This window comes from Chironomus tepperi, unplaced genomic scaffold (assembly GCF_022539635.2).
Source record: "Chironomus tepperi strain 1889 unplaced genomic scaffold, CSIRO-AGI_Ctep_v1 contig_84, whole genome shotgun sequence".
NCBI classification, from domain to species: domain Eukaryota; kingdom Metazoa; phylum Arthropoda; class Insecta; order Diptera; family Chironomidae; genus Chironomus; species Chironomus tepperi.
In genome coordinates this window covers 65,296-85,410 of record NW_027226206.1, presented here as the reverse complement: position 1 = coordinate 85,410, position 20,115 = coordinate 65,296, and the positions used below count along the sequence as shown (strand labels likewise).

The window sequence follows — 20,115 nt, the reverse complement described above, 5'->3', positions numbered from 1 at the left end:
ATTATTTCATTATTTAAGGATCACTGACATTGTTCACATCATCATCATCTTCGTCAAATGGCTATATGCGAATATTTTTTAAACAGATCTGACAGGTTATTTAAAAGGGATTTACTCCATTATTATGGAAAGGTCTACTCACTCGTCACATGCACAACATTTTTTTGAGGATTTAAAGAAGAAATTCTTGTAGAAAAAAAATTCTTAAAGGCACAAAAGAAGGGGAAAGGGGGGAGGTCGAAAGGATGAATATTTTAATATTTACAAGAAGAAAATGTTGTGTACGAGATGACAGTGATGATAAAGAGAGGACAATGTTCATTGAAGACCTTTTAAAGGCAAATGGAACCCATGAAAAAAATCCTCAAAATCTTATGAATGGAATTGTCATCACTGCGACATAAAGAAATGTATGTCACGACTTTTTTCAGACTTCATTCATTCATGCCATGCTGTATATATACATTTATGCCTTGTAACGATATAAAAATGTTGAATAAAAGTCAGTACATTAAAGTCTTTTGGTAGTCACTTAATAACACAAATACGAGCTTTTCGCACTGTTTCTGCTTTATTCTTGCTCCTAAAAAAAACTTTTTTTTTATTGCCAAATTTTTTTTTGCTCCTGCCTTCATATAGACACATATACACAACCCTAATGCATAACGCTTCGAGAAATGAGAACCACTTAAAATAGAAGAGAAAAATGAAATGTGGCGAAAAGTATCATAAAAGTCCTTTTTTTTTTGTTCTCTTTTCATTTTTATTGTATAATATACAACTACTATATGGATGAAACAGAAAGACTTTCCTGCCATGGCATCTACTATGTTCATTTATTTGCTGATCGCATACTTTTGCGTTGCCCCAAAAAAATACATTTCTTTTCTCTTCAGATTCTCCCCCTCTACCCCAGCACCAAAAAAATGAAGATATGAAATTGAAAATAAACTTATGTGGTTTGTGTGTGTGTATTAGTGAGTCAGTATATTATGACTATATGCGAATGCGTTCGGTTTATTATTATACTTTTCACGCTCTATGAAAATGAAGTGAAAGAAAAATTTATGTTTTTATGATTCTGGGTTTTTTTTGTTGTTGCTGTTTGTGTGTGAACAAAAAAAGAGAGAAAATTGCGGTTAAGGATGTGAGGAAGAATGACTTACTTAAAAGAATAGAGTAAAGTAATGCATGGTGCGATCTCATAAAAATATTGTTGTACAAGATGAGGGGTGGCTATATGACTTTATAAATTTGATACATAATGCACTAAGAAATGTTGAAATGAATGGATGAGGAGGAATTCTTGTAAGGAATGAAGTTTCTGAAGGATATTGTGGAAGAGTGGAGCGCAGTTCTTTGGGTGGGGGGAATGTTGGAATTGGATTTCTGTAATGGACTATCAATTATATATGACACTTTGCAATATAGTCGAACATCCCCTGATAGCTCAGTGGTAGAATCATACAATTTGAAATTGTAGGATGTGGGTTCGAATCCCATTGAGTTTTACAACTGAGCAGTTCAACAGATCCGCTAGGGTTCCGATCTAGTTCTGATGAAGTTGACTATTCGATATTGACAGCTAATTTCTAGCCATGCGGTGGACTTACTGCTTAATAGTAGTGGAAAAGGAACTGCATTCAAGTGTTTCGATTGTCATTAGAATCCATGTACCGTCTATATTGTACCACTGTCGAACTTAGCCCCCAGATGGTTCAAATCTAAAAATATTTCAAATTTCCCAAAATTTTTCATCCTTCTATCTCCAGAGAATCTTTACAACCCCGACAAAACGTGCATCGCACACCTCCCCAATTAATTTAAAATTCCAAATCATTTCCAAAAATAACGACATTGTGCCTCGTGCGTAGTTATATTCCTATTAATAACGAGAGTTCTCCTCCTTAAAAATCATATATATTTATTTATCCACATCGGGAGTGGATGTGGATGGGAAGGAAGCGAAGGAAGTTGAAGTGAAAGAATTACAATTGGAAAAAAGAGAGAACTGCAGGAGTTTTTGTGTGCTGTATATGCTGACTATGGGTGAAAGTGTTGAAAGGGAAAAAAAATGATAAATTATGAAAAATTGCAATTGAATTTGACCACACTCTATCATGTTTGCTGAATGAGGGTGGAATTATGTTGGTTTTTTTTTATACATTTATATATTTGCGGAAGAGAGCATATGATGACGTAGTATCTTTATTCCCTAATATACACACAGACGCACACAGTGTTGAAAGTGTTTGCATGATTTTCTCGACTTGAGATGATTTATGAGCACGTGGCTATTAAAGAGCGATATAGCTTAAGGCAATGAAAACTACTTTTCGACTTTAATACATTTCATTTTTCTTTTTTCTTTGTTGTTGTAGCTTAACAAGCCAACTTTTTCCACTTCAATAATACTTCACTTGACTTACTGCTTCGAAAAATTGAAGAAACAGTACATTTACTTCTACAACATTGTTTGAAGCACACAAAATGCTTCGAGGAAAATTTATATTTTAATTTAAATTTTTATAATTCTAAGCTTTTTTTTCTATCTTACTTGTGCTGCTCACTTACTCGCTTATTTGAACAAAAAACTTGTAAACTTTTACATTGAATTTTACTTTTTTTTTTTCGAAAAATAAAAAAATATAACAGAATGAAACACAAAATGATAATAACTAACACGGAGCATAACCTTTAGGGGATTTAACAACAGGGATTATAATTTTCTAAAGAACTTTTCTCGACTCTTATGTCCCTTTAGTCGTTTTCTTACTATATCTAGCTTTGTGTCTATGTCTGATGGAAGGAAATTTGATGGGAAGTTTCAAAAATTGTAAATTGGAGCGCATTTCTTAATTTGGTTGATTTTTAAAGGCATTAGGTATTTAGAGATTGTGGAGACTATAAAGCATAGGTCTACATTCAGTTTCATAGCACTTGAAGTCACAAGGTGTTAAATAGACTCAAAATCTGGCTCCATACCGACGTAAGACTAGTTTGAGGAATTTTCTTAATCTGAGCTCAAATACGCTCTTGGTGCTGGATTTTTCACTGATTTTGCTTCATGTGCTTTTCGGACTAGAGCTTGCTCATCTCGTTACGCTGTTGTAACATGAAAATTCGGCTTTTGATCCTCAATCTGTAACAAAATCTCTATAAGAGAAGGATGGATATACCTAAGATATCCACATAGTGAACTACACTATAAATCAGTGGTGAGCAACTTGTAGTGCACTAGTGTGTCGCCAAAAATGCTTGGATAAATGCCATGTAATGTATGGCAAGTGCGATTTCAATCGAGTCTAGCCTCCAAGGCGTGTCCCGAAAAACAAAGGGTATCCCACTACTGCTCTATATCATCCAACTAAAAACTAACAATGCACGACCAGTTTACCAGACAGCCAATCCAAACATCCAAGTCCTCAACATAAAAATCACATCCAAATCGTTTTCCATGCAAAAAACATTTTCCTTTTTTGAGTTGAAAAGCTAAAGAACTAAATATAAAAGTATCTATTTCCATACGACTATGAATTTGTATACACACATTATTATGGTGCATTGTCATTGTTTTTGTTGTTAACTTCTATATTGCCGCCGCCTATCTAAAATATAATGATAATATAAAATTTCATTTCTCCGCATGCAACATGAGAAAAAAAAAAAGCAAAGCATGAGCACTAGAGAAGGAGAAGCGTAAATAAAAAGGAGAGACAGAGTGAGAAAGTAGAACTTAAGTGGATGTGTATATTGGCAAAAAAACATCCTTAATATTGTTATACAATATGTTTACAATGGATTTTTTGTTTTGCTATGTGTATATACTCAACGTAATCCTTTTTGTTGAACAAAATTTTGCATTTTCCACCATTCCCGCAGTAGTTTGTCGTTCTCACTTATTTTCCTTTTCTATTTCTGCTTCACAGCTCATATAAATAGGAGAAAAAAATGAACAATTCTGTCAACTATAACAAAATTGTGAATATATAATAGAGCAAGCGATTAATACCATTTGGAGTGTTTCCAAAGTATATCAAATTGCTTATTGCTGACGACAAAAGTTTTAAACTATGACGTATATATGCTGTATTCTTTGTATAGCTAAAATGATTACATGTTTCCAGTTTTCATAAACATAAAACTTTTTTTTGAGACAAAAGATGCTTAAACCCCTTTTTGGATCTTATTGTTGCTCAAAGTTCTTTCTATGTACAGAATGTATGTAGCATACAGCATAACGATACCATCATGTTAGTGTGGCAAAAATTGAATGCAATATAAAATGATTTTTTTTTCCTTTAAATCGGTTTTGCTGTATTTGAATATTTAGCCACCCCATTTGGTTCCCTTTTTGCATACACACATATCTCCAATATACTTCAGACATTTTGTTTTAAAACAGACGAAAACATAATGGATATATGTGTACATATACAATGTATATTATGGGAGATGAAAATGGGAAATTTTTCTTTAAAGTTTTTGGCTTGGGGATGGCTGGATGGATGGAATGAGGAAGTTTAATTTGGTAAAAAGGTTGCAATGTCAAAGACAGAGATTTTGTGTCTCTATATCTATAACTATATATATTTAGTAGTATTAACAAAATTTATTCAGACGAAAATTAATCGATCAAAATGTGTTCATTGTGCTACAGTCAGGGAGATTCCTCAAAATGCTCAACACTTTACATACATTCATCAATTTAATAAGAAAATTTATGCTGAACAGGACAACATAAATTACATAAAATTTGACATTTGAAATGCAAAATTAACATATTTGAAACCTCAAAAAATCTCTTACAGACTCGATGCATCATCATGTTAAATCAGAACGTGATAAGGATGTGGATGATGATGATTTGGATGATAGGAAGCCTGATATGGTACATCATGGCTATTATCAACATCCAATGACAATGGGCGGTCATTATCATCATCATAATATGAAAACAGAAATGGATACGGTTTCAAAAAACCAAACGGGCAGCGACTGTGGCGTGCCGATTCCAGCATCAAAGCCCAAGATCTGGAGTCTAGCAGACACAGCCGCGTGCAAGACACCACCACCTCACTCACACTTACACCTGAACGCCGCAGGAGCTTGGGCTTATCAGACGCACCCTTCGGCGCAATACAACAGCAACAGTCATACCGGGTCTCCAACACACAACAGTCACCTCCATCAGATGCAATTGCAACAACAACAGCAACAACCACAACATCCACAACATGTTCAGCAGCCACAGCAACTTCAAATTCAACAGGATCAAATTCAACAACAGCATATGATGAATATGCAAGGAAGTACTTCCGTACCGGGTGGAATGAATATGAATGCGATACCTTCAGGACATCACAACCAATCGCAACCAATGAGTACCAATGGGATGAATACATGGGGCGGCAGTTCTCCTTATTCCCGTTACGGGGGGTTTCTAGCGGGAGCAGCCGGTACGCACCCTACACAACCTCCACAGCAACAGCCTCACCAAACGCAACAGCATCATCAGTATATCAACAACAATCATACGGGGGGTACAACAACGCCAGTTACTCCGAACAGTACAGGTCAAGCTATTACACCCACGCTCCAACAGAACAGCAACAGCCAAACGAGCAGCAATCAAACGATGGGGTTTCCAGAAGTACAAACCGGTAACAAACACAATTTTTTTTTTATTGCTTTTGTCTCCTGTGAAATTTTTTTTTGTTTCTTTTTCCTTAACATAAAAAAATGGACACACATCCATTGCCATTTTCTCGCTGTTGTTTTCTCTATTCCATTCTTGTTCTTCTCGCTTCGTTTGATTTCATTAACAATTCAATGTTTCACACAGCACCAAAGCATATACACAGGAACAAAAAAAAAAGGAGAATTGAATGTAAAAACAAATTTTTTTAATTATTTTATATGTTTTTACAGACACCCCGCCTCAGACACCACCGAATATGAAGTTCAACACGGCCAACTCTACTACAGCAGGTAACATTGAATCCACAAATGCGTAACATAAGAATTAAGATTAAAAAAAAATAATTTTATTCGGTATCTAACCAATAATAACGATAATAGCATGTAAGAACATAAAAGAATTGACTCAATTATTATTAAAATTGATGAAAATTTTCATTTAATTTATAAATTATTATGCCTTTTTTTAAAATTGCAGATACCATGAATAATGGAATGAATGCTGGTGGAAATAATACATATATTGGAAATTTTCGAGTACAACAGAATGATAGTTCAACATCGCCACATCAAATGATGAATCAAATGACGGATGGGTTTAAGCCCTTTTACAAAAAGTATGTTTATATGATGGATTATGTAATATTATATTTATGATTGATCTTTTGCAATTCCTTCTTATGTTCTTTACAGTAATCAGCAAATTGGAAATAACAATAATTACGTATCTCCTGTTTGAGAATTTCTCTCACATTTATCACGAAACTATATTTAAATTGCACTTTGATGAGGTAATTATTTCGTAATTTATTTATAATGTATCATGCAATCTCCCTTTAAAGAACCATTTATTCCTTTTTTTTGTATTATTATTACTATTATTATTATTATTTTAAAACAAGATATATAACTTGCACATTAGGCCAGGCATTAATTCTAATACAAAATGCAATCTCTTAAATAAACAAAAATCTCGAATCCCTTTTGTAAACATTTCATTATTTATGTGTGAGATATTCGAGCGTGTATCTAAAGTGCATTGTCATTTGGCCGATAAATTAGGGAATTGATTAGGGAGATTAGGCATTTGTTCATTGACATGTGAACTATTTAGTATACTAAATTTGATGTAATTTGGACATTTAATGTATATTTTGAAGCTGCAATAAAAAATCGTTATATTTTAAAATTAGTAAAAAAAAATTAAGTTTCTTTTAAGTTGTAGTAATTTGTTCAAATTCTTTACTAAAACTGTTAAATTTTCAGATCAAAATGTCGTTAGAATTTCAAATCGAAAGATTGTCGTTCAGTTTTTGAATCAAAAAGAGCTGTTAGTCAAAATCTTCGTTAAGTTTGTAACAGGGTTTGTGAATTTCAAAAGTTCAAAAAATGTTTACTCCCCGAAATTCGTTAAAATTTGAACTTTAAAGGTTCGTTAAAATTTGAATCTTAAAGGTTCGTTAAAATTTTAATTTCAGAAGTTCGTTAAATTTGATCAAAAATTTCTTTTAAATATTTGAAACCTAAAAGGTCGTTAATATTAATGAATCTAAATCTTCGTTAAGTTTTCGAATTTCAAAATTCAGTTGATATTCAATATCACAAATTCGTTAAAATTTTTTAAATTTCAAAAGTTCGTTCAATTTTCGTTAAATTCAAAAGTTATCGTTTTCAAAGTTTTTGAATCCTAAAACGTCGTTAAAGTTTGAGTATAAATTTCTTCGTTAAAATTCATTAAACTTTTGAACTTTAGAAGTTCGTTAAGTTCAAAAGTTCGTTATTTTTCAAACCTGAAAATTCTCACCGAATTTTATCAAAATCAGAACTTCATTAGAACTACTAAACTAATTCCATAAATATCCATCGACATCGAGAACCCCTAGCTTTATAATCATTCAATTCAATGAATAAGTAAACAAATTCACTTTGGGTTTATAGAGTGTGTCTATATGTAATTTAACAAATCATTTAGCTTTTTTCGGCTATCAAACAAAAAGAAAAAACGACGTCATTCATTTGAGGAAGGAAAGAGAAAAATTAAATAAAAGTCAATCATTATTATCATATCAGCAAAGTGTCTGGAATCATATTACACATACGCAATATACATACAATAAAATAAAGGAGAGATCTCAAAAGAGAGAGTGAGGGATGTCATCATCAGAGTGCGTATTGCACTATATAAATAAGGGGTTGCTTGTGTTTGATGATAAAGAAGCGAGAAATGGGAAAAATGAAAATGCATAAAATGAAAAAGAGCAATGTGGGAATTGGGAATATTAAAAGATATTGAGATCCCTTATTCATTCACTTGAATGTCATCATTTTCAATTTTCTAACCCCTCACATGCCCATTTTCATTTCATGCGAAAAATTGGTTATCTGACTTTTTGATTAGATGTTTATGCAGACACAGACGGTGGTGAATATTTTTTTCTCCCTCATTCATTTTTATTTATGATTCCTTTCCTCGTTGAGCACTTTGAGAGACAGTCAGTCAGTGAAGAAATGTATCTGAAAATTGATATTATTATAAATGAGGTGAATATGATTCCAAACAGTTGTGTGCTTTTTATTAAGATATATACCTAAATAACGATACACTCATTTATCTACATACGCACTTGTGTAAGCATTTTCCATAATGTTGTTGCTCTTGCTCTTCTTGATGATGATGATGATGGTGACATGAGTCACATATTTTTATGATGGCAGGCTAAACCTTTCAACATGCAGCAAGCAAAAAAAAAAACTGAATTTATTAATGACTTACACAGAAATCTATTAATATTCACATTCTTTCCAAGCCATACACAATGTATAGCACCGTCTTCTTTTACTTCACTTTTGTCAGTTAAAATTGTTACATTCATTAAAATATTATTCCTTACCGTAGCTTAACATTTACATTATTTATCTTAAAAATAGCTAACGAATAGTAATTGATGATGTTTTGAAGTAAAGTGACATGAAAATAAGACATATTACTCAATACTCCATCCCCTCTATGTCCTGTTTGTCTCTACATTTTGAATGATATTAAATGGAAAGGCACTCACCCACATGGATGATAGAAATCCACACACAAACATAAAATTCAAAATTTGAAATTCAAATTTTTCCTTTATTTTCATACATGCATAAATTAAGAAATAAACAACAAAAGGATTTGTCTTACGTACAGCCCCCAAAAAATTTATATATAAATTTTATTATAGATACGAAAAAGGAGGAAAAATTAACATTAACTTCAGAAACTCATGGTTGGATGTTTTCTTAATTAAAAAGTTGTTGAAATTAAAATCTCTTTCTCTTTTCCCCCTTTTTTTATTTTGTTCATACTTCTTTTTTTTTATTTAGAGATAAAACCTTGCACATGGGTTACATATCTACATGGGAATATATTACTGTATTAGAAGTTTTTAGAGAGATAAGCACAATAATATAAAATGAGAGAAAATGCAAATTTTTCAGAAAGAAATATGAGACTGATGCAGTTTATTTTATAGTTTGCTGATTTTTATAAGCATAATGTTGTAGTAAGTTGCTTTAAAGTTGCTGCAGATTTTTACTGTTGGGTTTGCAGTAGCTATAGCTTTAATTAATTGCAATATACAGCAATTTTACTTGCAATTTTCTACTTTAATTAAAATTTATAGTAATTGATTAAATTGAACATTTTTTAATGAGTTTTAATGAAAATTCAATTTTTTAAGCACAATAATATAAAATGAGAGAAAATTTTTTCAATTAAACCTTTTTCAAAGTTTTAAGAATTTTTAAAGTTTGAATTTTCAAATTCTTTTAAAAAATTTGAATTTTTAAAGAACTTTTAAAAATTTTTTTTAAATTTTTAATTTTTATTGTTATTAAATTTTTAAAATTAAAAGTTTTAATTTTGAAATTTTCAAATTTTGAATTTTCAAAGTTTGAAAAATTTTTTTTTTAAATTTTTTTTTTTTTTAAAAAATTTAAATTTAAATTTTCAAAATTTGATTTTTTAAAGATTTTAAAAATTTTAATTTTTAAAGTTTTCAAAAATTTGAAATTTTTTAAATTTTTCAAAAATTTAAATTTTAAAGTTTTCAAAAATTTGAAATTTAAAAATTTTCAAAAATTTGAATTTTAAAAGTTTTCATAAATTTGAATTTTAAAAGTTTTCAAAAATTTGAATTTTAAAAGTTTTCAAAAATTTGAACTTTAAAAGTTTTCAAAAATTTTAATTTTTAAGATTTTCAAAATTCTGAATCTAATTTGTTTAAATTTTATAATTTTGTACCAGTTTCAAATATGTGAAATCATCATATTTCTTGATGATTCTAAAGGTTTTAAAAATTCAAAAAATTTCTTTCGTAATTCATGTCAAAAATGAAGAAAATGAAATTCTAACAAATCTCAAAAATTCATAGTTTTAAATTTATAACGGCCTTTGAAAAAAACTTTAAAGGCTTAAAAACTTTAAAGGCTTAAAAACTTTTAAATAAATCAACCAGATTTGAATCTAAAATGACAGTTAATTCTATAAAAAAAATCTGCATATTCAACAGTAAATCCATTAAAAAGAAGTAAATGATAAATTTCAATTTTAAAATTGCTTAATCAACATTTTATGGAATGAGTAGAATAAAATTCTTCTAAAACACGTAAGAAGGAAGCACTCATTTGAGATAGTAGGAACTAGTTTTTGAATAATTTTCGATAATAAATGTAAATATTATGTGTTATTAATTTGAATAATCTATAGGATTTAATAACTTTATCTCTTTTCTCTCAATTTTTTTATATTCAGCTACTTAAATAGCACATAAAACTCTTTCCAAATATGAATAAAGTTTAGTAAATAAAGTTCTCCGTACGGATTAAGGCAAAACTTTATTTTTGGATAATTTATATATTTTAAAATTCAATGATGATTGATTGTTTCATTAATAATTCGTTGTTACTGATTTAAATTTAAAAGCATCGCTCATTTCTTATTCTCTCACTCACATACACATGCCTGCCTGTTCTCAGTTCTTTTAAAAATGAATAAAAAATGAAAGAGAAAGAAATCATTGCCATATAATCCAATTAGAGTTGAATAAACATTATAAAAATGTAGATTATTATCGAAGTTGTGTGTCGGGGCTTTTTCCATCTTTGGTATAAAAAGAAGTCTCGATCTCTTTCTTTTTTTCATTCATTTTTTAACTCAATTCTTCAAAAGACATTTTTTGTCACATTATAAAATCCCAAGATCGTAAATAAAAATGCGTGTGTGTATGAAATTTCACGATTTTTTTTTTCGTTCCTCATTTATAAAATATATAATAATAATACACATCCACAATATGAGAACGAGCAAAGGAAATTGTCAAATTACCGACTGTTAACATCCAAAATAAAAAAAAGTATATCCGAGAAATCCACGTAACATTTCATTTCTTTTTTATGAATGAGTGATGCATTGAAGAAATGAAACATAGAGAAGAATCGTTAAACAGCACGACGCGTATAGGGAGAGGAAGAAACAAACCTGACAAAATAAAAAGACAACATCGAGTATTATTGACTGTCACATCATCAATTTCAATTTTAATCATTATTTTCTTTCTTCTACATCACTTATGTGTGCGCGCATATTTCTACCGAAAATAAGCAGGCTCATCTCACCCACCAGTCAGTCATCAATTGTTAAGACAATGAAACGCGCTATTCTTCATCGTCATGCTGCTTTTCACAATTCCATTTCCATTCTTCTCTCTTTTTTTTGACATATTATTTATTGAAAGGTAGAATGGATTTAATGGAGAATTAGAGTCTTGTTCATGTCGCTCGGATTTTCTTCTTCTTTTCATTATTCTTTTTTTACTTTTTTCCCTCTCCTGCTCGCTTTAAATATGATGATAATATACATATATTTTGACTTGAAATTGTCAAACGAAAGCGATCCGTCTTTTAAAGTTAAACGCATTTGTTACTCATCTCACTGATTATCAATTTTTTAACTTCATGGATGATAATGATCTAGTCGAGAATTGAGTGGTTCATTATTTTCTTTCTCCTTTTTCATCATCAGTGATCGTCGTTTATAGAAAGGCAGTGCTCGCACGAAAAAATACTGAACCTTAAAAACAAGTTTTTTTTATTTTATAATTTATTTTTATTTTTATACAGTCACAAACGGCATTTCTTCTTTCCTGATTTATTAGAGCTAAATTTCAATTTTTCTTCTTCTTTCTTTTTATTTCATTCATTCCTTTTCATTGCCATCATCTCTTTGGCTGTTTAAGCAAGGTGCGGCTATGACAAACAATTTAAAATTTACCTACTCTAAACAATTTCTTATTTTCATTCAGTATGTACGTAGTTCCTTTTTGTGGGATCTAAAGTTTTAAGGAATGGAAATAAAACAATGAGAAAAATGCTCTAATGATGATGATTATATCCATCGTCTATTTTTAAGAGAAATAAAAACAAAAAAGAAGTGTTAAAGCCTAAGAGATATTTAAAAGATATTCATATTATATATGTGAAGATTCGAATGAATTAATGAATTGAAGAAGAATGAAAATAAATTGTCGGCTGTTTCTTTTTTCATTCACAATTTATTTCTAGAGACACGGATAGAATGGGAAATATTGGAAGTGATTTTTTTGGATAGATTGATGAGCTGTTGAGTCTTAAGCGCTTGTGGTTTTTAAGATTGAAGGTGTTGACTGGATGTTTAGTTGGATTTTGATGAATATTGATTTGCAAATTGATTTGAAGGATTTGACAGTATTTAGGCTGGGTCTTTTAGCTTTCAATCATAGATTATTCATCTTCAAGATTGTTAAATCATTGAAATTTCTTGAAAAGATCCAGTAAAGTTCAAAAGTTTAGATTTTCTTCTTCAAAACCAAAATTGAAGTTTGCTTACTACGCATATGAGAATTATTCATGCAGTTTATTAATCAGACAGACTTAGAGCTCTTAATTCATAGAAAAATAGAATAAAATGTTAAAAATGTTTCATAACGTTCGTTTGAGATTCAAATTATATTCATTGTACATAGTTGAAAGCCCTTTTTAATAAAAATTTAATACAAAATTTAGTTTGCATTTAAACTTTGAAGAATAAACATCACAATTGATATTTGCAATCTATTTCAAGTTCTTAATTACAATTACACCTAACTGTATTACAAACAATAAAGGAACATTAAGAAGATTCAGTAGAATTAAAACAATTCAAATCTGATACAATTTTTGTTTACATTTCAAAATTTTCATGAAACTCAAATAAAATTTGATTAAAAGTGAATAATCTCCATCTTAATAAGCAGTCTAACAGCCAAATAACATCCAATACTTCATCACATCCAAAAATAACCGCTAACAAGTGAAGAGAGATGGAAGAAGAACTTTTGTTTTCGGATGGGACATTCATTAATTTTAGTTTCTCATATGATTTTTCATTACCTCAATACGAGAGACTTATTAGAAGGCCACAAAAAAATAACAAGGAGATGAAGGAAGAGAGAAACATTTGATAAAGATCATTTGATGAATTACATAAACAGATTAAACAAAGTTGCCTCAAATATTTTTCATGCCTTTTTCGGTTTATTCACTATCACTATCTTTTTAGTCATATCAAATTTCAGAAATAAGAATCATTTCCATTTCTCTCTCGATTCTACCCATAAAGAACCGACTTGTCTGTTATTGTCCGATGCCGAAGAAACAAAGTAGAGGAGAAAGAAAAGTGTCATTGACAAAAATCTCCATCGACCATAAATTACGTGAAACTTACATCTCATCTACCACGATATAAATATAAATTTCTTCAGTTTTGTTTTTATGAATGAATGTAGAATTGGATCTTGAGAATGAATTTATATATTTCCTGTTTCAATGCTCAAACTCACTCTCTTATCCATGGCATGGTCGAAAAATGTAAAATATACGATTCTTATGAATCAAGTGATTTTTTATGAATGAATGAATGGACTCCAAATGCCATTTATTTTAAAATAAGAAAGAAATGGAAAGACTTTACCCGGTGAATTATTGTGTGAATGTAGAAAGTTAAATCATTTTTTATTTCGTGTATGGAACAATATTTAAGATGAATCACTTCTTATTGGGATGTTTTTTGAGGGTTTTTTGGAAATGAATTTATTGTTGGATTTTGGATTTAGATTATCTTGGTTAGTTTCTTTGGTATTGTTGACTTTTGATGTGAAATCTGATATTATTGTAATGGATTGGATTATTATGGTTCATGTTGATGCAATTATAAGTGTTTAAGATGAGAATCAAACATTTGATTGTTGTAGTATGGAGGTTTTAGCATCCACAGTTTCTCTGATAATTAGTTAAACTTAGGATCATTAAGCAGGGGTATCGCTCTAGTATTTATAAGTTGTAACATTCGATGATGTCTTCGTTTGCGTCTGAAATGTTTAATTCCAACACAATATATTGATTCCTTAATGTTTTTAGTTAAAACTTCAAAATGAGCTTATTTACAAATTTCAGTAATTTTTGAACTTAATTTTCGAATTTTGAACATTCGTTAATCTTGAATACAGTATTCAAATCTTAATTTACTGTTACAAATTTCGTGAATTTTTTCAAAGATAACATTTAATTATGGAAATTTATTGTGCCAATTATTGTGTAAAAATGATGCCAAAATGGCTAAGAGTTTAATAATATCCAATTGTTGGAAATCTTCCTTCTTTTCTCCTAAATATTCAAACTAAAATATTCTAAATTTCAAAATTAATTTCTCTATATGGCACTTCTCACTATTGTCAAACATCAATTGAGCAATCAAATGCATTTGAGGGTGTCAACAATAATAAGGCAGACACAAATCAATCAAAAAGTAAATTTTATAGAGTAAAATCAATTATGAATCCTACGATCACAAATTAAATTTTCTTCGGTCGTTGGTGGTCGTTCACAGCAAGACAATCTGCTCTAAATTTCAAGCTATTATTCATCTTCGCCCATTAAAATTATTCACGGAAATTTCTTTTGAGCACAAGCACAAAAATAAATTTGTCAATAAAAATAACCTAGAGCAATAAAGTTTCTTTATATTTTTGGCGGAGATCTGGTCGCGGCAAGTTTGTGCAAAATATTAGCGAAGATCATGTCTAAATAGTTAAGGATTTCATGCCTAAGGGTGATCATGGATGAACCTGTACGACCATTGAAGTCGATGTTTTTCCGAGTTGGAAGATTCGTCGATCCGCATTTTCTGGCGAAATCCATCGCGATGCAGTCAGGGCAACTTCATTTCTTACTGTTATTACAGTGACTTAGCGCTGTCCTAGCTAACATGGTGTGCTGTTCGAGATATTTCAATTCTGTCATTAATGAAGTAGTAAAAATACCCAATACTGTGTGACACTCTTTGGTGGACTAACTAATCTAAGACTTCCATTTTAGCCTGCACGACTCTCTTGAATATCCTGCAATAAATTAAAATTAAGTCCAATTTTCAAAACATTAATAAAATTAAAAATAACTCAAAACAAAAAATCCTTAATAAATCAAAAAATAACATTTCAAGGATATAATCTACCCGATAGTCTTAAAAGTAAACATTCAGCTCATGAACCTTTCTCTTTCTCACTCAAATGGCATACAGCTTGATTTAAAGCCATTACATTCATCAAAGAAGTCAGTCTCGAATAAATAATTTTTAAGACATTTATTTTCAAATAAAAATTGTGCCTTCTCATTCGCTCATTGCGAAATTGCAATAATGGACAGTGCATCCACCCACATACCCGTATATATTACACATCACAAGACTCTCTTGTCTTTCATATAGAACTGGATAAAAATTATTTTTATTGCAGTTAAAAAAAAAATACACAAAACAATGAGAAATGTTTTATGGAACTCACAAGCAATCACTGATGCCCAAGCTGATTTATTCCCTTTTGAATATCTTATATTATTCATACATAAAAGGAGAGTCCATTCATATTCTGATTGTCCAATTTTTCATTCCTTTATTTGTTTCATTCTATTATATTTTTTTTTTTTGTTGATTTAACCGAGAGAAAGAATTAAAAAAAGAAGGAATTAAAAGGCCAGGAATTTTCTCCTGCTGTCTTTCCTTTAATATCTCTCATCCTTTATAAGAATGAAAATACATTAAAATTAGATGTTGTGAATTTATACAGCACACACAAAAAATAATATTGAAATTCATATATCACCCACTTACTATATATATATTAATATTTATGCCTAACAAAAAAATAAAATAAAAATAAGGAAAAATTGTGGATGCTGTAAATTTTAATTCACAAGAATTAATTCAGCACATACCAAAGCCAGCACCAGAAATAATCATAAATATAAAAAAAAATTGCATAAATTAATAATTTAGCCGTTATGTGGAAGGAAGAAGAAAGGTATAATAAATTCAACTTTTTTTTATTTCCATTGACGATCAGCTTTTCTGTCATGTTTCTTTTTGGATCATTAGAATATATGAATAATGTTCACCGTCTCGATTATATGATAATTTGAGGCAAATTGTAATAAAAAATAATTTTACTGCTTCTTAAATACATAACAGAGTGGGGCATATATAAATATTCAAGAACTATTTTACTGTTACTGTAACATGCTGAAATTATGCTAATATGAAAATAAGAAAAATAATTTTCACTTTTGTCTCAAATAACTTAATGGACATAATTTCAATAATTTCTGTAATTGTCGATGGAATGTGAGGTGGTAATTTGTGGGAATTATTCTTAACTTTGGAAATGTCTTGGACGCATTTTTGAGGATTTATTATTGCATTTTGGTGGTTATTAGCCCATTTTTTTGGATTAAATGATAATTGACTGGATAGTTGGTTAAAATTCGTAAGATCTCAATAAACAAAAATAAATCAGTCTTACAACGTTCATTTGAGATTTGAATAATAATTATTCTACATAGTTGAAAGCCCTTTCTCATATAAAAGTTCAGTTTGTTTTTGAACTTCGAAGAATAAACATCGAATATTATTTATCTGTATTTATTAATACAAAATACACTCTATCTACAGTTTTTATACACAGAACTATAGTTGTAGGTCTTTGCCATCAATTTAATGGCTTATCAATTGCTTTTATAGCTTAGAAATATTGTTAAATACTTAAATTAATCAATTTAAATTTTTATATGCAAAAACACGTGGAATTGGCCCTTCGAAAATTTGAACTTTAAACCGTTATTTTCAAAAGAAATTTGACCGTTAATTTTCATATAATTTGTTTCAAAATTTATTTACGTTTGGAATTAATCAATTAATTTCTTCAAATTTAAATCATCTAGAATAATGAAAATTTAAAAAATGTCAAAATTATTAAAATACTGTGCTTTATTTTGCTGTCTATTCAGATCTATTGTCATCAATAGTCTCCATTACTTACTTCATTCTTTCATACTTTATTGCCTAAGGTGCACGTAATTCCATTGTCGCGCGGAGAGAATGCCTAAGCTGGCTCTATTCAAGATAGTCTCCCTTAGGACAAACCCATTAAACTCGATAAAATGCAAGCCATAAAAATAAGCTAAACATTTACGGTTAATGCTTATAGCAGCAGCCTCTCATGTTCATGGTCGATGGGCGAAAACGCATATAAAATGTATTTAACATATTACACAAAATAAAATTATTTTTATGAATGAAATGTAAATTGTAAATTTCTCCTACTTATGTTTTCAATTAATATTTTTTATTGCCTCATTTTTATGAGGGCCTTATTTATGCACACAGTGTACTAATTAATGCGTAATAAAAATACTGAGTTATGGGGAGCTTTTAACGATAAATTTCATATGCGCCCAATGCAACATTTGGTACTTTTTATATTCAATAGTTGTACATATTCAATCCGTATTTTTATTGCTCTAATGGGGTGTCGATGCTTGCATATATTCATAAGCTCTTGAGTAAATAAATTACTAACATAAAAAGCAATATAGCCTCAATCTTTTTCTCTCTCACTCACTCACTCTTCCGCCAAATAGCATAAAGTTGTAACAATAATTTAATTCAATTTTCTGAGACCAAAAAACTACAACAAAAGAAGAAAAGGAAGGAAAATAAAAAGCATGAAACAAACATGGATCTAATGAAAAATACTTGTTAAACTTTAATTTCACTTCTAATTGCCTTTCTCGATGAATCTACATATGTAGATGAATACTTAAAACATACCAAAATGAAGGAATTTTCACTCGTTCGAGCATGATGAAATTGTGCTCTTTAAAGAAGTTGTGAAGAAAATTTCAGTCCCAGTGAGTTGGAAGAAGTTATTGGATGATGAGGTTTTGAGATTTTAGCGACTTTACTTGTTGATTTTGGATTTATTAAAGTTTGTGAATTTTACATATCAAAATGTTGATTTACACATCATTACATATCAATCAATCATTATTACACTTCAAATTCGCGTCAACTTGTGTCAAAATGAGATGTAATATCATATTTACACAGTAAATTACACATCAGTACAAATAATTTTACACATCAAAATGCAAAAAATGTCAAAATTAAAAAACATGAAATCTTGATCATTTTCAAGACATATCTCTAATAACAGACTAGACAAATCAGCTATAAACACAAATTCCCATACACAACAACAATTCACATCTCAATTACATCAATTTCCTCTATTGCAATTAACATTTAAACGAGTTGGAAGATCATTAAGTCAAAGTAATTCCACAGATAATTTAAAACTATTTTCCATAAATCCAATCAGTCAGCGTAATGACAAGATCATAAACTTTCAATATCAACTTCATAAACAACCGTCACTTTAAGTTCTTATGCGAGTCAATAAATTTATATTAAAAAAAAAGCTATAATTATTACAACTCGTTAGTAGTTATTATCGTTACATAAATGAAATGAAATGAAATGACAATGCTAATTAGTTCTAAAAAAAAATAATTCACATTACAACTTTATTTTATTGCTGACTGGGAATTAAGTTAGTCAGTGTTCAAAATGTGCATTATATACCTTTATAATTTAATAATAATAATAATGAAAAATACACACAATTTAACACGATGAATATCAAAATAATAAGAACTATTTCATATGAAAAAATACAAGATTAATGCATTAACTTTGTTCCTGTGAAATTTAGTTCACAAACCATAAATATACATTTATACATAAAATTTTAACTATCTTTTTCTTTTCCTTTCTCTCTCTCTCTCCTTTTTCGTTGCAGTTTCTTAGGCATTTTCTTTTAATATTTTAGAACGTCAACAACAAGATCAACAGCAACATAGGCAGCAAGTGAGAGTTTATTTATGTCTGAAGAGATCACACTGTAACAGAGGAACATTTAGCATGATATGGTCATGATGATATGATACAACAGTACATACATGTATACGACTAAAGAGTGAATATATACATACATTACATAAAATACGCTACATAACAAAAATGTTTTTTTTTTTTTTTGGAAAAAGGGTTTTTAAGTTTTTGATTCGTTTTCACAAATTTTCAATATTTAAAAAAGAAAATTGCAACTTTGTTGTTAAATTAAAAATTAAGGATATGATAATTTTTTGATATGCTATGGTGTAGGTATTGTAGAGGAATTTGAGGATTTTTTTGGGAAATTTGATTTGTTTTTAACCAGTTTTTAATCAAATAATTATGATCGATCGGAGGTTTTGAATATTCAACTTTGAAACAACTTTTTAAAATTTAGTGTAAAAAGATTTAAAAATTAAAAAAATCAAAGAATTTTAAGTTTTAAATCTTTTTTTTTTAAATTTTTAAAATTGATTTGAAATGAAAATTAAATAAACTTCAACATTAATAAAAACTTTTTTTAATGCAATATCTAGAAAAAAAATTTTCAATTTTTAATATTTAAAATTTAATAAAAAAATTTTAAACAATTGAAATTTATTAAATAAACAAAAAAAATTAATTTTTTTTTCAAATTAAAATTTAAAATAAATTTAAAACCTTTCAAAACAGATAAAAAATTTAAATTTGTTTGATTTTTTAAAGTATTTTATTTCAATAGTTTGTACAATATTTCTTTTCAATTCAAAAATTTTCAAAATTTTCAAGTTCTTCAAGCTTCAAAAATTTAGTGTATATAAATTTCAATTAAAAGAAACATACTTTAAAGTTTAAACAGATTAATTTTTAAATTGAAAATTAGTAAAAAGATTTAAAATTGATTAAATTTCTGAATTCAACAAATTTAGCCTTTTTTGAAAGAAATTAAACAAATTTAAAATTTCCCAAAATCATCTCTAATCCAATCCTACTAACCTCAGCTACTTATCAAAATTCTAACAGAAAATTTAAGATTTATTATAAAAATTGTGAAAATGTTTTTGAGGGGCTATGTGCAAATAAAAAAAATCACAAGAAAC

The 20,115-nt window shown here is 29.1% G+C and overlaps 1 protein-coding gene across 3 annotated transcripts in view; it reads left to right on the top strand.

Moving 5' to 3' along the window:
- Positions 1-19,330, top strand: part of ara (araucan) — a 105,865-nt gene extending 86,535 nt beyond the window's left edge. For 2 of the 3 annotated variants that reach the window (XM_070634018.1, XM_070634020.1), the window contains exons 5-8: positions 4,812-5,663; positions 5,932-5,991; positions 6,179-6,317; positions 6,394-6,883. In XM_070634018.1, the coding sequence (XP_070490119.1) occupies positions 4,812-5,663; positions 5,932-5,991; positions 6,179-6,317; positions 6,394-6,439 (1,097 nt within the window). In that variant the 3' untranslated portion in view covers positions 6,440-6,883. Of the gene's footprint in view, positions 1-4,811; positions 5,664-5,931; positions 5,992-6,178; positions 6,318-6,393; positions 6,884-18,941 lie in introns of those variants that run through there. The other variant, XR_011543955.1, reaches the window with a different exon arrangement.
- The last annotated feature ends 785 nt before the right edge of the window (positions 19,331-20,115 follow it).